Genomic DNA, 16,514 nt, shown 5'->3' on the forward strand with positions numbered 1-16,514 from the left:
GCGAGAAGCGTGTTTTATCGACCTTGCTATCGTACGTGCTGTATATTGTTTTTGCTGATGGTGAAAAGATTCAGAGGTATTTTCCGTTGAAGTAATTCCTTTCTATTTCAGACTTTCATATTCCCTCATTTTAGATGGTTTGTTATGTAGAAGTCATTCTTTGCTTGTCTTTAGGTCACAGAAAACTGCTCAACACACGCAGAAACCTGGTTCTTCAAACGACACGGCGAGTTGTGTCTTTAGTCAGCCGGGCTATCCAGGGTTTTTTTTTCTGGCGATGCCATTCAATTTTAAGGCTTAAATGGCCGGATTTATTCGTTTAAAAGGCGCTGTGTGAAACTGGAGTAGAATTCCGCAGGAAAGTTATGTTATGAAAGAGAATTTTAAAAAGCTTCTAGCGGAGACAACTTCAAGGTGAGAATTAATCTTTCTTTACATACTTAAAAAACGTTAGGCTTCACTATCAAAAGTGGAGGAATAATTCTAAAATGCCTGTAAAATGGTGTTGTGATTGTTTTTCAAGGCTCTCCCTTGGGTAGAGAGGTCACAAGGGTCACAGGCGCATCTTTCCAGGCCCCGGGGAGGGGGGGGGGGGGGTGCGTACGCCCTATAATGGACTATACGGGGAAGCTCCGCATGAAAGGGGCACCAGGCTGGATGTATACGATACGATACGTTCAAACGTTAACTTTATTTAGACACGGCAATTCCTTCAGCTACATAATTATCACTATCAACTAACTATCTATCTACCTAACTCAGTTACTATATAAAAGTAAAAGAAATGCTGCTTTTCTTGGAGACCGTGTTTAAAATTTCACGAGTTGAAGTATACCCGGAGTATAGAAAAGGCTAGGTAAAACTGCCTTATTTAAAAGGGCCTGTGAAATGCATCGAAAATACCCAACAGGTAGTTATGTGAAAGAGGTACCATTTGGACGGTTTATGAAAGGGCTACCCTTTCTTTTACTTTGTTGTTGTTGTTGTTGTTTGTTTTTAGCGGTGTACCATTTCAGGGGCACCCAACGACAGTTTTCCCTCAGATCCTTTGAAACGCTATTTCAGGCTATCTGGAGTGCCTTTAAAGCTCTGTAGGTTCATTTTAGGCCGCGCTATAATATTTTTATCTGTTCGGTCATTCTAGGGGAACTTGAGTCTTTTCGAAATTACTAGGTCATCGTTTGTCCCTTTCCCGAAAACCTCAAGTCTTATTTCCTATCCGAAAACCTTAGCTGACCTTTTTTCGGTACCCGAAACGACATTTTTATCAGTCCGAAAACACCAGGCCTTAAATTTCCCATAGCACGAAAGTTCGAGGTGAAAATTCTCTTTAGAAAAGTGTAGGGGATTAAGGGCCTTCCGAACAGATACTTTACCGAAACGATCCGTTGGGTGCCCCTGCCATTTACTGAGCACAGATACCTGAATCTACCAACGTTACATCTGATTTCATAACCACACGCACAGGCCGGAAAAAATAACTCGGGTTATCTTCTGCATTTGATATGCTTGATTTCATCAACTGACAAATAAGAATGAGAGCTCATCAGGAATTTTCCTCAGTTTTCAGCTGCCAGCCATGTCTACCAAATATTCTGAATACCCAAAAGCCCACAAATAGCTATTTTGAATTCCCAAGTGCTGTGCCAAGATTATTTCCAAAGCACACATTAATCTCACAGTCTTTACATCAAAGCCGATTGTGTACAACCCAGACAAAAACACTCTAGTTGGGCTATGAGGACAACCATCGTTGATTGCGCGACCACGAGGAGGATGAAATCTAAAACTAGGCGCGGTTGAAACAAAATGTTGTACTAAGAATACAATCCATTACTAAAACCAGCCAGTCTTGCGTTGATTGACAAAATTACACAAAAGTACCGCAAGTCAACGCCTGGGCCTTTACGGGATCTGCTAATCGATGGGTATCTCTTTCCAGTTGTTCGGTCAGCAGAAGCACCTTTCTAGAAACCTCCATATTCCGTTTTAATCGCTGTATGTGTGGTATTCACACTCGATCCTGACTTGTCGTGCGTTTCGTGTTTGTGTGAATGACGTCTGTATCCAAACTTCTTATTCCCTTTTATAAAAACCTTTGACAAGGGCACAAAGTATCGTTCAAGGTCAAAATTCTCATGGCGTTAACAATTGCTGTCAAACGAAATCCTTCGAGTACGCTCTTTTTTATAAGAACACCTAATTTGGGGGTTGACGTTGAACGTTCTTATTTTTTGGGCAATTTAAGCCTGAAACGGTATTTACGCCGCAGCTAAACCTTCCAATATTGAACAATGTTGGATCGTCTTATGAAACCCCGTGTTACATGATGAATGCTTAGAGTGATGTTAAATGACATTTAACCACTCCTTTAACATTATCAATTTTGTAAAACAATGTTGGATCGTTTATCCGCGGTTTTAAGCTCACGTGAGACCAGGAACGATCTGAAGAGCGTTATTTCCTGTAATGTGTTAAGTTGCATGCCGCGTACATGCTTGTGCGGTTTTCAGCGCCGATATATCGCGCCCACCAACTCTTGGCATTTGGGTTAATTGGACTGCAAAGACCAAAGGTTAAAATTTTATTTTACCTGTATCTCATTTTAGAAAACGAATGGTTAAAATAAAAGCTTTCTTAAGTGACTCTGGGTTATTTTCTTAGCATGTTCTTAAAATTTTGGTTTAAAACTTCAGCCTCAACAATCTTACAAAAAGGTTCTTATTAAAAAAAACTGTAAGGAAAAACTTCTAATTGCATAAGTGCCGTAATGTGATTGGAACTTTAGGAGTTCCTCTGTCCGGCTTAGCAATAAAGTTTGACTATTGACCTTCAACTTGTGCTCAGGCGCCCGTTTCTCAAAACTTTCGAAGAGCTTTTGGACCCTAGAAGTATTTTTAAATTTTATTCTCTAGTTGCTTGTAGCTTTTGATAAACCAGCCCGATCTGTTTCTTAATATTGTAAAGCTTTCAGGGTTTAGATTTCAAAATAATAATAAAAAAAAAAAAAAACGAATTTCTGGTCATGACATTGTGCACGTAAAATGGCTGTTCGAAGCCGGACGATTTTTAAGATCACCAGCTACGTCTTTTGGAACAAAGGCTCCGACCTGATCACGGAAAATACCGTGCAAGGTTCAAGCCACAGCACACAGAGCATCATTTCATCGAGTTTCCTGTTCTATACAGGCCCATTGCTGTATTCTATACTTTCTGCTAGTGCAAGAAAATAATAAATACCATTGTTCGCCTACATCCATTAATTCAAAGGTCAGAAAGAAAGACGCAAATTAAATCATCATTTCCTCGGTTGCACGGGGTTACGTGTGCTTTTTGTTGACGATGACATGCACCTTCAATCTTTCCTAATGAGCTCCTGTCGCGAGGATATTTTTCTACGACATAAAGCCGATTTTCTCCATCCCTCCTTCGATCGCTTTCTTCAAGTACACGCTTGTCATACACAAGTATACATTCATCGGTAAAATATATTAAAATCGTCGAACCTTCGACCTTTCCTATAATAGAAAACTGATGAAAAAATCCAATTAAAAATAAAGAGGCCCACAAGGGACGCGATCTTTCCTAGAAACCTTATCGCGAAAGGGGATCTTTCTGAGAAAAAAAATACAAAGGTTCGATCTTTCCTAGAAAACGAAATAGAAAAAAAGCGATGACGAGTATTGCCTTTCATTTTCTTAGACTGACTGGACTGTTTACAAATCTCTCAGTAGTTTTGTTCTGTCTAGTACATTGTCTACTTTCTGAGAACTGTGCCTTTTATTAAGAGCAGTTTTCACATGAATTTGGCGGATACCCATTTCACGTAAAGGGACATAAAAATTGCGGGTTTGACGTCTTTGTCACGTTTGTGGCGTGATTTGACGCATGAGACACCCACGGGATTCTCTGTCGACGCGTGTTTATCATATTTTTAATTGACACAATTTTTTTTATATATCACTCGTTGTATTGCACACAATAGAAACCATTTCTTTAGACTTTGGTCAGTTCATTTCTCCATGAACTTTGCTTCTTTCGATGGTTGCTTATCGCCAGTTGATGTACTTTTTAACTTAGCATTAAAGATCGAGAGCGTTTGTCGTCAATGGTAATCATTTGATCGTATTGAGCATTAATCTTGACAGCAGCCTTGCGCATGTCATTTCTTTCACATTACGTAATTTCAGCCGGAAATAAAAACAAAGTACTTATCTTGTCAATATAAAAGGTCGATGAGCACGCGGTGAATCTTATTCATTCGATTAGCGTCATCAGCTACATACTACTGCACCCGAAGGCAGAACGTGCAAGTGACAAGATGTTTTCGAAACCAAGCCCGATTTTTGCCCGTAAAGGACACCAGCAGATAACAGGCAGCGAGGCAGATGACAAGGACCGCATAATAGCCGGCGTTCAGTTCATTGTGCGCTACATTGGATCCACAGAAGTGGCCTGCGCGAACGGAACGGGCAGCGGAAAGACTGAAAAACCCGTGGCTCAGGTATTTGACCAGCAGAGAAAAAGCGCTAACGGAAAAACTCATAAGAAAATGGTATTGACCTTGTGCTCGAAGAATGTTACCGTCAGCGATGAGGCTCGTGGTAAGCTGGTCGCCAGTTTCCCTATTTCTAAAATAACATTCTGTAACATCGACATCTTCTACGAGAAGGCATTTGTGTTTGTTGCTCGTGACAAACCGGAGAATCCTTTCAAAGCGTTTGTTTTTACCTGCGAAAGCAAAACCAAGGCAAAGGAAGCTTTCAAGGCGCTATCGCTGGCTTTCATTATCAACTACGAATGCTACCAAGCATCTCTGACCCGAGCTGCACTAAACGGGAAAGCAGGAGAAGGTGGCAGCGCCCTCAACAGCCGCGAACCGGAAAACACGTTTTTCAACGGCGTGACTGAAGCTGGGTGTGAAATAGAGTCAGCACAGGGAAATTCGAAGAAGGGTGAACTATTATTACACTGCAGCGATGCAATGCCTTTGCGAAAAGATTCTTGCCCGCCTGTTGTGAATGGATTCCGGCCTACTCTAGAGAGAATCTCAACTCCACCACCAGCACGGCCCATTCAAAACAAAAGCCTGCTACAAGTCGCCGATTGTCGCAGGCATGTAAGGAGCTTCTCGGATCCTACACAGTTTGGAAAAACGACTAACCCAAGCCGTATTCCATCACCTCTTTTAACAGTTACACCCGCACCTCAAACCGCGGCACCGAAGAACAACGTGGCTGTTGAGGTGGATGACCCAGAGTTTACTGAATTCGCCGAGCTGAGATCGAAATGCCGATCGAGTTCTTCGGCGGTGGTTTACGAGGGGCATCCCGGAAGTGTTCGGGAAGATATCCAGCGTTTTGGCATCCCGAATATTTGGGGAGACTTTCAGAAAGCTTGCCCTCCAATTTACTAAAATCTCTATTATTTTTTTTTTGTTTATTGTATTTAGGAATGCTAACAAACTATTTAATGTAAAGTAAATGTGAGACAGAATTTAAGACTTTAAAGTAAACAAGTAAGGATTAGTCTGCCAACGCTTGAAGGTGAAGGATATCCAATGTTGTAAGTACTGTATTCAGTTCCTCTATTCTTTTGAAGAGGGTTTCATTATGCACTTCAAAAATGCGAGAAAATTAACCCGTAAGGACGTGAAATAATTAGCACCTTAAATAAAATATCATATGGAATTGTTCCATTCAAATACAGGTCATCTGGGTTCATCTTAACAAAAGCGACGCCAACCAACATAAGCGTCATAACGCGCAAGAAACTGCGAGGATCCAGACTTTTTTTTTAATCTCTGTCCTTGCTCACACTTGCCGTTTTCCTTTCCTAGAATTCTGTTTGTAGTGGTTGTTAGAGTGGTTTCTTTTAGCCTTATTTCACTCGCTAAGCCTTCAGACGACCCCCAGGTGACACGTTTTGCATGACACTGCGAGATAAGCATTTTAAGTACTCTTGTTGAAGTGTCAAATTCATGTGACATTATTTTTTTTTAACCTTTGCAAGTCGCGTCGGGGCTTGGCTATTTTTATAAAGAAGTTGAAGAGAAGACTGAACCATATATGGTATAAAATCGTGACAGTAGGGAAAACGTTGTCGATTCAAATGAAAAACCAATTATATTATGAGAAGTTTCCTTCCATATAAATCGAGTCTACAAAAATGATTACCCAATATTTGCACTTATGTACGTTGCTGGGGAGCTGGGCGGTCTATTGGTAAGCGCTTCGGACTTTCGATCTTTCGCTTGCACGATCGGAGGGTCGGTCATGTCGGTGATTCGGAGCTTGGTTGGTCTCTTCGTTTCTTCGTTGCAGGAGCTTTTGGGAGATTTTAGCTCTGTGGCTAAGCGAGAGGTGCCCTGCTACCTACCAGGATCTTTTACATCAAGTGGACCAGATCTTCATAGGAACATAGCGTTTATTGCAGATCTTGATTCATTCTCTCACAGGCAGAACTGAAAAGCTTTTACTGTATAAAGAACATTTGTCATATAAGACCTGTAACCAATAGTATTTCGACAACGCAATTTCACTTGCGTAAGCTTGGCAAATGGAGGAAATTCTAAAGAAATTAGTTTTCGCGCCTTTACAAACTGAAGCTCATTTCCTATTCGAAAGAACAGCAGGTGTTCAACACCTATGTGTTTTACTTGAAAGGCTCCGATATTTCCTAAACTGAGTGAAATCTATTTTTACTGAAAGATGTACCGTAACATGACACAGGAAACTTTGATCAATATTGTCTCGCTTCACCCAGGTGTATAAATGCCTACCGGTGACATACTGTGGGGGTAACCCTGTGAGGGACTAGCATCCCATCCAGCTAGCACTGCACCTGTACTGCTAGTTGATTTATGCCACAGAAACCGGTTTAAGCTCCGTCCGTGGGGGCCACTCAGGCTCAAGTTCGACTTTACTCTATCTTACGTTTAAGGTTTCGGCAATGTGATTTTTCCGCAATTCAGGGTCGGGCCCAATTCTATTTAAAGGTCATAATTAAGATGATGAAATTTTGACTTTAGCAGGGTTTTCGGTAGCATTTTAAAGTACCGGATTCAGAGCTTACACGGGTGGACTTCCGACTTGAGCGCCAAAGGGCGAACGTTGAGTGCCGGAGGCACGAAATTCTAGGGGACTCCCTAAAATTGGACTCTCTAAAATGCAATTTCCTGCATTCCCTGGACCGGAATTGGTTAGCCGGGTAGATTTTTTTTAAGGCATTAAAAAAAAATGCTCAAAAGAAAGTGGAATATTTGATTTGGGAATTATAATCAACAGTTTGTGCGTAGTTGTCCGTTTTTTAGTAGATTCCAAAACGGCTTCCAATCGGAAAGAGTGTGGGATAATCCCGGATATGGTTTACAGATGAGAGGGGAGGGGGGAAGGGGAGGGGGAAGGGGTGAGGGGGGATGGGGAATGATGATATATGATTTTATTAAATATGAATTATCTCTTTTTTTCCGATTGTATGCGTTACATAAGTAAGCAAAATAGGCAACTGTATCTTTGATCAATGAATGTAAAACAAACCGATTTTCACACAAAAAATTGGCGTGCAACGTCCGGTAGTTCCCGGACCACCCGGTTCACATGGTAGTTAACGAAACCCCTGCTTTAGACGAAAGAGCTTCGGATCGTCACTTCTTGTCCTCCTGGAGGCAAGTTGGTTTATCTCTACACCAAAAAACAGGCAAGGTTCCAAGATGTGAGGACTGCAAAACTAACCTCCTAGGGTTGCCAGCACTCCAGCCAAAAAAGCTGATGCCTTTATCCAAGCCTCAAAATACTGTTAGCAGTGCTTATGGTGGCTCACGATGTGCTCACTGTGTTAGGGAAAAAATAGTCAGAGCTTTCCGTCCTTATCGAGGAGCAGAAGGTCGTTGTGTGAGTGCTCAAGGCACAGCAAGGAAAGAAAACTGGCTCTGATTAAAGCAAATAAATCTTTGTATATTTTGCATGCTTCCTAACAACAATATAACTACCGAGAGCAACACTTAATGTAGGGTCGGCAATGTATGTTGTTTTTGTTGTTGTTGTTATTGTTGTTGTTGTAGTCTTTTTTTTTTGTGGTTATCGTATGCTCAAGAACTACGACTATTTATTTCTCTGTTATCTTAAAAAGGAACTCAAGCTCTTAAAAATCCGCGAAAAAGAATTTTCAGTTTAGTGTTCTAGGAAATTGGCAATCTTTAAATGTGAATTGATGGTCGATACTGAATGTTTATTCAGACGTGCTCGTGAGGTGTTTTGGAATATTACTTAGATCAGTCGGGCGCAGCTTGTTAGCGTAGCGCGAAAGTTTCGATCGTTATTGCGTTATAAAGTTGTTTAATACGGCCGTCCTTAGATTTTCCCCTTCTGATCGACTTTCCGTAAACATGGTTTTATCCAGGAAGTAGTATACAATATTTGTACATTTCCAGCGCAATATCCTATAACCAACTGTTAGTGTTATCAGCTGTCCTAGTTGCTCGGCTGTAAAACTAATTTTAGTTGAAAGGCTTGCAGAACAGCAGCTTGTACAATCACCGAACTACTGAATTACCAGAATTACCCCGGTCGTCCGTAACGCGCTACGCTGGGTTCATAACGACCCTGTATCTTATTGGCATCCCGCAACGAGTGCCACGCAGCAAGTTTGAGTGGTCTCCGAAGCTTTTCCCCAGCGTTTTTCTGTTCAACAGCACCGTAGCTGTATCGTTTACCTTGGCGCATCGCCAGTGCATCTCAAAGCCTAAACGTTTGGATAGCCCAAAAATCTCTTGTTACATGCGTGAGATTTGTCCGGGCTCACTCGTTCCACCAGTTCAGAGGGTCATCGGTCAACCCGTCTGAAGCACAGCGGAAATTTTAAGTTAAGGAATGTTTTTGAAACTAAAAGCAAGCCCACGTTTTGCTCGCAAAGAACACCACCAGATCACAGGCAGTGATATGGATGAGAGAGACCGTATCATAGCCGGCGTTAGATTTACAGTGTACTATATTGGATCCACGGAAGTAGCGGGCATGAACGGAACAGGCGGCGGGAATACTGCAAAACCCGTAGCTCAAGTATTTGACCTGCACAGGAAAAACGCCAACAGACAAACGCTGAGAGAACTAATAGTGGCAGTGTGTTCGAAGAACCTCGGCGTCAGCGATGAGGGCAAGCTGGTCGCCAGTTTCCCTATTTCTAAAATAACATTTTGTAACATCGACAACATCTACGACAGAGCATTTGTGTTTGTTGCCCGCGACAAACCTGAGAATCCTTTCAAAGCTTTTGTGTTTACCTGCGAAAGCAAAACCAAGGCAATAGAAGCTTACAAGGCGCTATCGCTGGCTTTCATTATCAACTACGAATGCTACCAAGCGTCTCTGACCCGAGCTGCGCTAAACGGGAAAGGAGGAGACGGTGGCAGCTTCCCCGACAGCAGCAACGAAAGCGATAACACTTATTTTGACGGCTTGGTGGAAGCTGGGTATGAGATGAAGCCTACAAAAGGAAGTTCGCAACAAAGTGAACAGTTTCAATGTAACAGCGTAATGCCTTTGCGAAAAGAATCATTTTCTCCGATTCTGAACGACTTTGATCCAAGTCAGGAAAGAATCCTGGCCCTTCCACGTACACAGCCCATTCAAAACAAAACTCTGCTGCAAGTGGCGGATTGTAACAGTCGTATCCGGAGTGTCTCGGATCCTACCCAGTTTGGCAAAACAAAGCCGTCTCTAGCTGCCACCTCGAATACTCGCGCTTCCGGGCCCAACAACGACGTGGATGCTGAGATAGAAGACGCGGAGTTTACTGAATTCGCCGAGCTGAGGATGCGATCGAGTACCTTGAATGTCGCCGACAGCCATCCTATTCGTTATGGCTGACTTAGCTTAGTTTGAAGACTGCATTCATGACCTTACATTAACTTAACTGACAGTATCTAGTCTTTTTACTAGCATAATTGATTCTGAGCAATTTTTATGTATGACTTTAAGTCATTTTTTCACACACCAAATTTTATAAAATACTACTGTTAAAATGATTGTTTTGATTACAATGGTTAATGATTATTGATTTTAAATATTTTATTTCATTTTTCCCTCCGTGAACGATAACTATTTATTTATTTCAAGCTAATCATGTATTTTTACACTTTTGTTATTATTCCTGGGCTCCACGTTACAAGCTCTGCTTCTTTTGGACTCCTGTCACTTTTCGAGTACTCTGTTGTAATTTATGATGGTGTAAACTGAAAAAAATGATTGATTGATTGATTGATTGATTGATTGATTGATTAAACACTCTTAGGTTTATTACTTTGGAATGCTAACAGATGTCGAACAGACTGCTTACAAAGAAAAAGGTTAGGACTCCGGTTATACTGGACAGATTTTCGGGGGTAAAAAAGCTCAATAATGAGGCTAACTAACGGCCTCCAAACGTTTCTTCCCGCCTCAAGAGAAATAGCGTAGCACTCATAGTCATTCTCATATAGTCATCACGACTATATAGATATACCGTAGTACTCATAGGAAACTCAGTTTATAAAGTTATCAAAGTTTATACTCGAATTCTACGTGTTCTGTTAGAATTGGAAATAGTCAAACGCGATCTTTTCAATACAGTAGAGGTGTGCGCCAAGGCTGCATTTGAAGTCCTCTCCTCTTTAATGATTAAGCCTTTTCGTTCAACAATATTTTGTCTGACCCGTATATACTACCAAATGGAACCAAAATCAGTTCATTATTTTATGTAGATGAATGTATGTATGTATTATTGTATGCAGATGTTCATTACATATTTTATGCAGATCTATATACCTATACAGTCGTTCTCAAAATGTTCTGCTCCACTGAAAAATACGTAAACATAAACGATTAGGGCTTCACAAGCGCCCATCTAGAGGCTAAAATTGTGGAATTTTTATTTTTCAACTGACCCCGTATGAACTGTGCTTCACGTATTTTTCACTTAAAAAATGCGGTAAAGAGGGATTAGTCTGAATGGGAAATAATCAGCATAATGAGATTTTCTTATACCGCTTTTTTTTTTCACCAGGTTTGACCTGACATCTCATCGGTGATTAGTCATTAAAATGCGTTGAACTGTAAGCTCAACTTTGTTAAATGGACTGTCATGATACTTAAAATACGTGAAAGTGATCACGACAATATCTTAGTAAGATATTGTGCAGAGAACGGATGGGAGAGGCGTGGTTAACCTCCCGCCTTCTGAGGCATACGTCAGTACGAAGCTACTAAGCTATATACCGTAAATGCTCGAATTAGCGCCCCCTTCAAACAAGCGCCCCCTACGAATTAGCGACCCCTTGAGGCTAAAAATGTTAATAAGCGCCCCCCCCCGACCCACCCCTCCCCAGGGGAAAAAATTAAAGAACATACTGGATATGTAGTACAGCCATCTTTAATGAATAAACCATGCAAACAGTACACATCTTAGACAATTTTAAAGTAAAACACACAGATTTGTGTTTTTCCTTACAGATTCGTTTCAGTTTTCTTCCTTTTTGTTACAGGTCGTGTTTACTTGAAATAAAGAAAAAAAAATTAGTCTGAGGGCGACATTTAAAAAAGCGAAATAAGCGCCTGCTACAAATGAGCGCCCCCCTTTCGAATTAGCTCCCCCTTCTCGACCCAGAAATCTAAATAAGCGCCCCGGGCGCTAATTCGAGAATCTGCGGTACGCGACTGCAAGGGAAGGGATTTGGAGCTGAGCGAACCAGTTTGGTATAAAATAGGGTATGCAGTCTGCTTCCTGCGCTAATCTGAAATGAAAACGGGTTGTTTACCCCTGATAAAATATGTCCGAAAATTCGGGTTGGGATGTAAATCTTCATGGGTCGTCCCAGTGGAAATTTTCCGGGAGAAACGAAACTTTTGAGTTCTCGGTTGGGACGTTCGGAAAGGAAATTCCTGTCCATTTGCATGCACGTCTCGTGTTTTCACTGACAGGCTTTTAGTTTTCACAGCCGTGCTAAATATGTGCCTCAATCATGAGAGAGCGCCACAAAAATAAATTTAAGAGTTGGAATAAAAGATGGTTGCTTGCCTCGAGTGGTCGAGGTCGAAGATCCTCTCATTACTCTTACTTTTAAAGGCTATCTAGTATTTGAAAGACCGGAAACTGTCTTGCAAGAAGAAGGCGAACCTTTCTGAGGTAAACGAGTTCTTATCCGTACAGATTTTCTGGTGAAAGAACGCAGTGAATACTGTTGTGAGTGATGGTAAGCGAGGAACTAATAATCCATGTAATCCTTTAGTTCGGTCGCGAGCTAATGCCTAAAAACTAAATTACGTTCAGTTCCTTTCAAGGTAGACACAGTTGGGACCAGGGACCCGTTTCTCGAAAGTCCCCGTAAGTTACCGAGCCCGGTAAGTATATTTTTAAATGTTTTTTTCGCCGATTACACTGTGATTACGGACATGGTACTTGGCCAATGTGTTTATAGAATTATAAGATTTTGAAATTTGGTATTCAAAGCTAAAAAAAATTGACTTCTGTTAAGTAACATTTTTCGCCAAAGACATTTGTCGGGCCCGGTAAGTTACCGGGACTTTCGAGAAACAGGCCCCAGGGGCACTTTCCATATAGTCAAAATTTTCGGTTCTATACTGCTGGTTGAAAAACAAATTACCCGCGCGGATCAAACGAACAAATTTTCGCAACAAACGGAACGGAAATTAGTTCCATTTACACTAAACTTTCATTATCACTTTGTTATCTTCTTGTGCGACCATTGCGCCATCACGTAAGTTGTTTGATATACCAATGAGATTGTATACTTAACTTAAAAACATCTTAAGAACGTTTTCAGGCTCAAATTGCCAAAAATAAAAAAGCCCAAATTAGACGTTCTCAGTTTAAGACTGATAAAAAAAAGTAAATAAAAATAAAAAGCATATCAAGAGAAAATAAGCTCACCAGACTCCCTGGGTGGTTGTAACTTCTGATTATCGGACTTCTAACGTGTGACTATTCAGATTTATCAAGGTAGCACTGGGGGATAAAGTAATGTTTCTAGATTCCGACGATTTCCTCATTAAAAAAATAAATTGGTAAAAAAACTTGAATGCCAAGTTTTATGTTTATACGACAAGAGCTTTCGAGATATAAGCGAGCGAGGTTTCGTTTCAACGGCGGATTTCGCTAGCAATTGTGGGGCTGTTAAATGTGCTGTAAAAGGTAATGCCTGAACTCTACTGTGTGTTTGTAACTTTTCAGTCCGTGGATGAAATATTAATAAGAGACTATTCAATTTAACCTATTGGACGCCTTTATTTTCTGTTTGTGTAAATATGCAATGCAAGATTGAAGAGAGAAACGAAACGCTCCAATGAGACTCTACTCAATCAATTTTATTTTTTCAAGTTATTTATTTACCTGATTTTCGTAACATATTACACTGCGGGCAGTTACTAGGTATTATGTAATGTATGTATACCTCTGACCACCTATGGATCACTTATGAGAGAAACAATGAGGAGTTCATTACTAGGAGCAAACGACAGCTATTTGTCATGTCACAACGCTTTCACCGACCTATATATTTTTAGATTGAAGTTCACACAAATCCGATCTCCCATGTCGGGGAGCCTCTCTAGCCAGTCTCAAGCTTTGCATAATTCTCATGCGATACGGAATTTAAATAGTGTTTCCATAGGTGACTAAAAATAGACTTATCTGTGAAAACGCTGTAGCAACGGCCTAGCATGGTAGTTGTATATTCCGAGTAATGGGTTCTTATCTTATTAAGTAGTTGCAAAGACACGCCTATCAGTTCCGCGCGCCTGGAACTCTGTTTCCTATGGTGATCAATATTGGAAGACAAGGTTCTCGCAGTCTGCTTACCATGTACAAACGATAGCTATGGAATCGATTATATGGCTTCATTCTACTGGTGCTTTCCTAATTACGCCTTTTGTGTCTATTTCGACACTTGGGATACAATCTGGTTGAAAATGTCAAAATACACCTAAAATTAAAAGACTCGCTTACTGGCCTGAAGAAGCCGAGGGCACTTTTGGCGACATTCATCCTCGCTAGAGTAAGTTATGTGTCCACCAGGTTCAAAACGACCTCCCATGAAGTCAGTTCAATGTGGGCAGGACGGTAACGGCAACTCAGCTTTCCCAGGTGTGCGAGTCTTGAAGAATTTTTAACAACTATGCTTTCTGCACCAATGTCTCAAGTAAAATGGATATTGCTAAGGGAGCCACCCCAGGTCAAGTATAAATGTCCTGGAACTACTTTGATACGTAACAATTAAATCAAAACGGAATGTTCATCCAAAAGTCCCAAAGCTTAAAACAAACCTACCAGGGTTCCGTTCGTTGTGGGAATTCTTTCGATAGCAAACGCAAATAAAATAGCGCGTTCAATTTTTTGCCTACTTTTTCAGTTGGTAAGTTTGTTAACAAAGAGAGCTTGCATCAAGGCCGGTCCTCTTTGTATTAGAACTTCTGGTACAACATCTTTTAGTTTTAAGTTTAATGACTCATTCACCCTGCTATTTTACCCAATTACAACTACTACTGCGTGCAAGCTAGAAAAAAAAAAAAACGTTTACAAATCCATGTGTTATCAAGTTTGTGAAAGACGTGTTCATATCTTCCTCTCGGTGTCCTCATTACTTCTTTCAGTTTACCATTCAGCATCGCCTTCATCAGCACTGCAACAGACAGGAAAAAAAAGGATTGTGCATGTGTTCATTAAGACAACTTTTAGGCCAGGTACATTTCGTAAAGTAGAAGTGTTTGCGAAGCCTTCCTGGTATATTGAACCAGAACCCTTATGCAGTGGATATTCTGCTATTGTGAATCCTCTCTATTCAATACACTCTCGTCTACATTGTCTCTCCATCAAGGTGTAAATGAGCATATGAAAACTAATGGTAGAAATAGTAATGGGGTGCTGAGAGTACTAGAGAGGGAGCCATACTACTCTCACTACGAAACTGCAAAGAGCACGCAGGCCCCGGCTTACAGCACTATCACTGATCACTCTTGTGGGACTAAAAACAACCACTAGGGGCGTAACAAATCTCTGGCAGTAACCACTCAAAGAGGACTATCTCAAGTTTGTTCATTCACTTTATCCTGTTTCACAATCATCAAAAGGGGTTGGGACCAACCAATGGAATGATAGCGGCAGCCATCGGCGCCTATATACGTTGAACTCCAGTCGTATTTCTCAGCAAAATAAAGTAAAGTAAAACGGACACATTTGTTTCCCGTACGTCTAGACCACCACCACCACCATCATCATCATCATCATCATCATCATCATCATCATCATCATCATCATCATCCGAAGGACCTGTATATCATGCAACCCTATTGTTTAATTGTCCATTGTTTCTGATGTTTTGTTCATTTGTCAGTTATTGTCTTTTTCAGGCAATCCTGTGAGCTGCTCTAGGAGCTGCGTGTCGTACGAAATTAAAGGGTAAGTATCATGGGGTTTTTGATATCTTTTGTTAAAAATGATGAAATAAGACCTTCAATCAGCTGCCATATAATTCTAGAATTACGAGAGGAAAGAAATCAACTCAATTCTTGAAAGGAACAACTCGTGATCTGTTCTAACGCATTTTGGAAACAAATGCGAGAACTTGAAAAAACATTAGCCTAACATTTTTCAAGTTTCAATCCATAACCGGCCTACTCTGTCTCTGGCCAGAGGCACTAACCGACAGTTTTAATTTATGGCACTGGAGTGATAATCTATAACAAACTTGACAATTATTTCGTTGCTTCTGCTGACAAACAAACATTTTTGTGTTTTGAAATGACAGCAAGTTTGCGTGATACTTCCCCTTTAACGTGTTACTTGAAACCAAAACTTCCTTTTAAAGGAGTGATACCCTGAAAATTTTGACCGCAATTCCGGCTAATTTCACTGGGAAATAAACCTGTAGCTGATCCCAACGGGTTTTTTTTTTTGCCAATTTTTCAGTGTTTACCAAATACAATTGGTTGATAACTAGCGTGATAAAAATTCTATAAATTCAAATTTTGGAACCATTTCTACAGGAACATCCCACCATGCAGCCTACCAGACTCAATAGTGAGAAGGGCCTTTGTCATTCGCTAAGATGTAAGATGCTCCAAGGTCCCAAAATATGGATCTCTCTCCTAATATCAGTTACTTCTTCATCTATTTTTTTCACCTTTAAGGCAAAAATGTCGCAGTTTTATCCATAAAATCATGAATGACCAAGCCGAACTTACGCAGCACCATATTTTCTATTTATTAATGACAGTCGAGGTGGCCTCTCTTATAAGCCTGGTGGTTTCTTGAGGTCTCCTCGCCATTATTGTAAATTGAATCATTTCTTTTTATTTAATAATGCAAATAAATGATGATGGTGATGATGATGATGATGATGATGATGATGATGATGATGTGATTCCAACGATATTGGACCATCTTTCTCAAGCCCTAGCCTTAGAGATCCGGTGTTGGGAGGATCTCTAACGAGTTAAATTTATGTCAGCGACAGCTTATCACTT

General features: G+C 40.7%; 3 protein-coding genes and 1 long non-coding RNA gene across 7 annotated transcripts in view; 3 read left to right on the plus strand and 1 right to left on the minus strand.

Annotated features, from left to right (window-relative positions):
* Positions 1–16,514, plus strand: part of LOC146462993 (uncharacterized) — a 21,572-nt gene continuing 5,058 nt past the window's right edge. Inside the window, exons 1-3 of one of the 3 annotated variants that reach the window (XR_014857017.1) lie at positions 1–76; positions 175–414; positions 15,399–15,447. This is a non-coding gene — a long non-coding RNA (uncharacterized LOC146462993). Of the gene's footprint in view, positions 77–174; positions 415–14,575; positions 14,733–15,398; positions 16,511–16,514 lie in introns of those variants that run through there. The other 2 variants (XR_014857016.1, XR_014857015.1) reach the window with 2 other exon arrangements.
* Positions 4,237–6,131, plus strand: LOC146462994 (uncharacterized). The gene has a single exon (XM_085084977.1). It carries the CDS (start codon positions 4,322–4,324, stop codon positions 5,414–5,416), a length of 1,095 nt encoding a protein of 364 aa, XP_084941103.1. The 5' UTR covers positions 4,237–4,321; the 3' UTR covers positions 5,417–6,131.
* LOC146462995 (low density lipoprotein receptor adapter protein 1-like) lies at positions 8,189–10,623 on the plus strand. The gene has a single exon (XM_085084948.1). It carries the CDS (start codon positions 8,871–8,873, stop codon positions 9,864–9,866), a length of 996 nt encoding a protein of 331 aa, XP_084941074.1. The 5' UTR covers positions 8,189–8,870; the 3' UTR covers positions 9,867–10,623.
* The window catches only part of LOC146462996 (immunomodulatory peroxidase-like), a 15,531-nt gene continuing 12,354 nt past the window's right edge, over positions 13,338–16,514 (minus strand). For both annotated transcript variants that reach the window (XM_085084985.1, XM_085084984.1), the window contains one exon: positions 13,338–14,671. In XM_085084985.1, coding sequence (XP_084941111.1) covers positions 14,644–14,671 — 28 coding nt within the window. In that variant the 3' untranslated portion in view covers positions 13,338–14,643. The remainder of the gene's footprint in view (positions 14,672–16,514) is intronic.

Source organism: Pavona decussata, unplaced genomic scaffold, assembly GCF_977016875.1.
Source record: "Pavona decussata unplaced genomic scaffold, jaPavDecu1.1 SCAFFOLD_182, whole genome shotgun sequence".
NCBI lineage: Eukaryota > Metazoa > Cnidaria > Anthozoa > Scleractinia > Agariciidae > Pavona > Pavona decussata.

Bases quoted from the DNA above. Each gene is read 5' to 3' on its own strand.
- LOC146462994 (XM_085084977.1), top strand. From the start codon at position 4,322: ATGTTTTCGAAACCAAGCCCGATTTTTGCCCGTAAAGGACACCAGCAG.
- LOC146462995 (XM_085084948.1), top strand. From the start codon at position 8,871: ATGTTTTTGAAACTAAAAGCAAGCCCACGTTTTGCTCGCAAAGAACAC.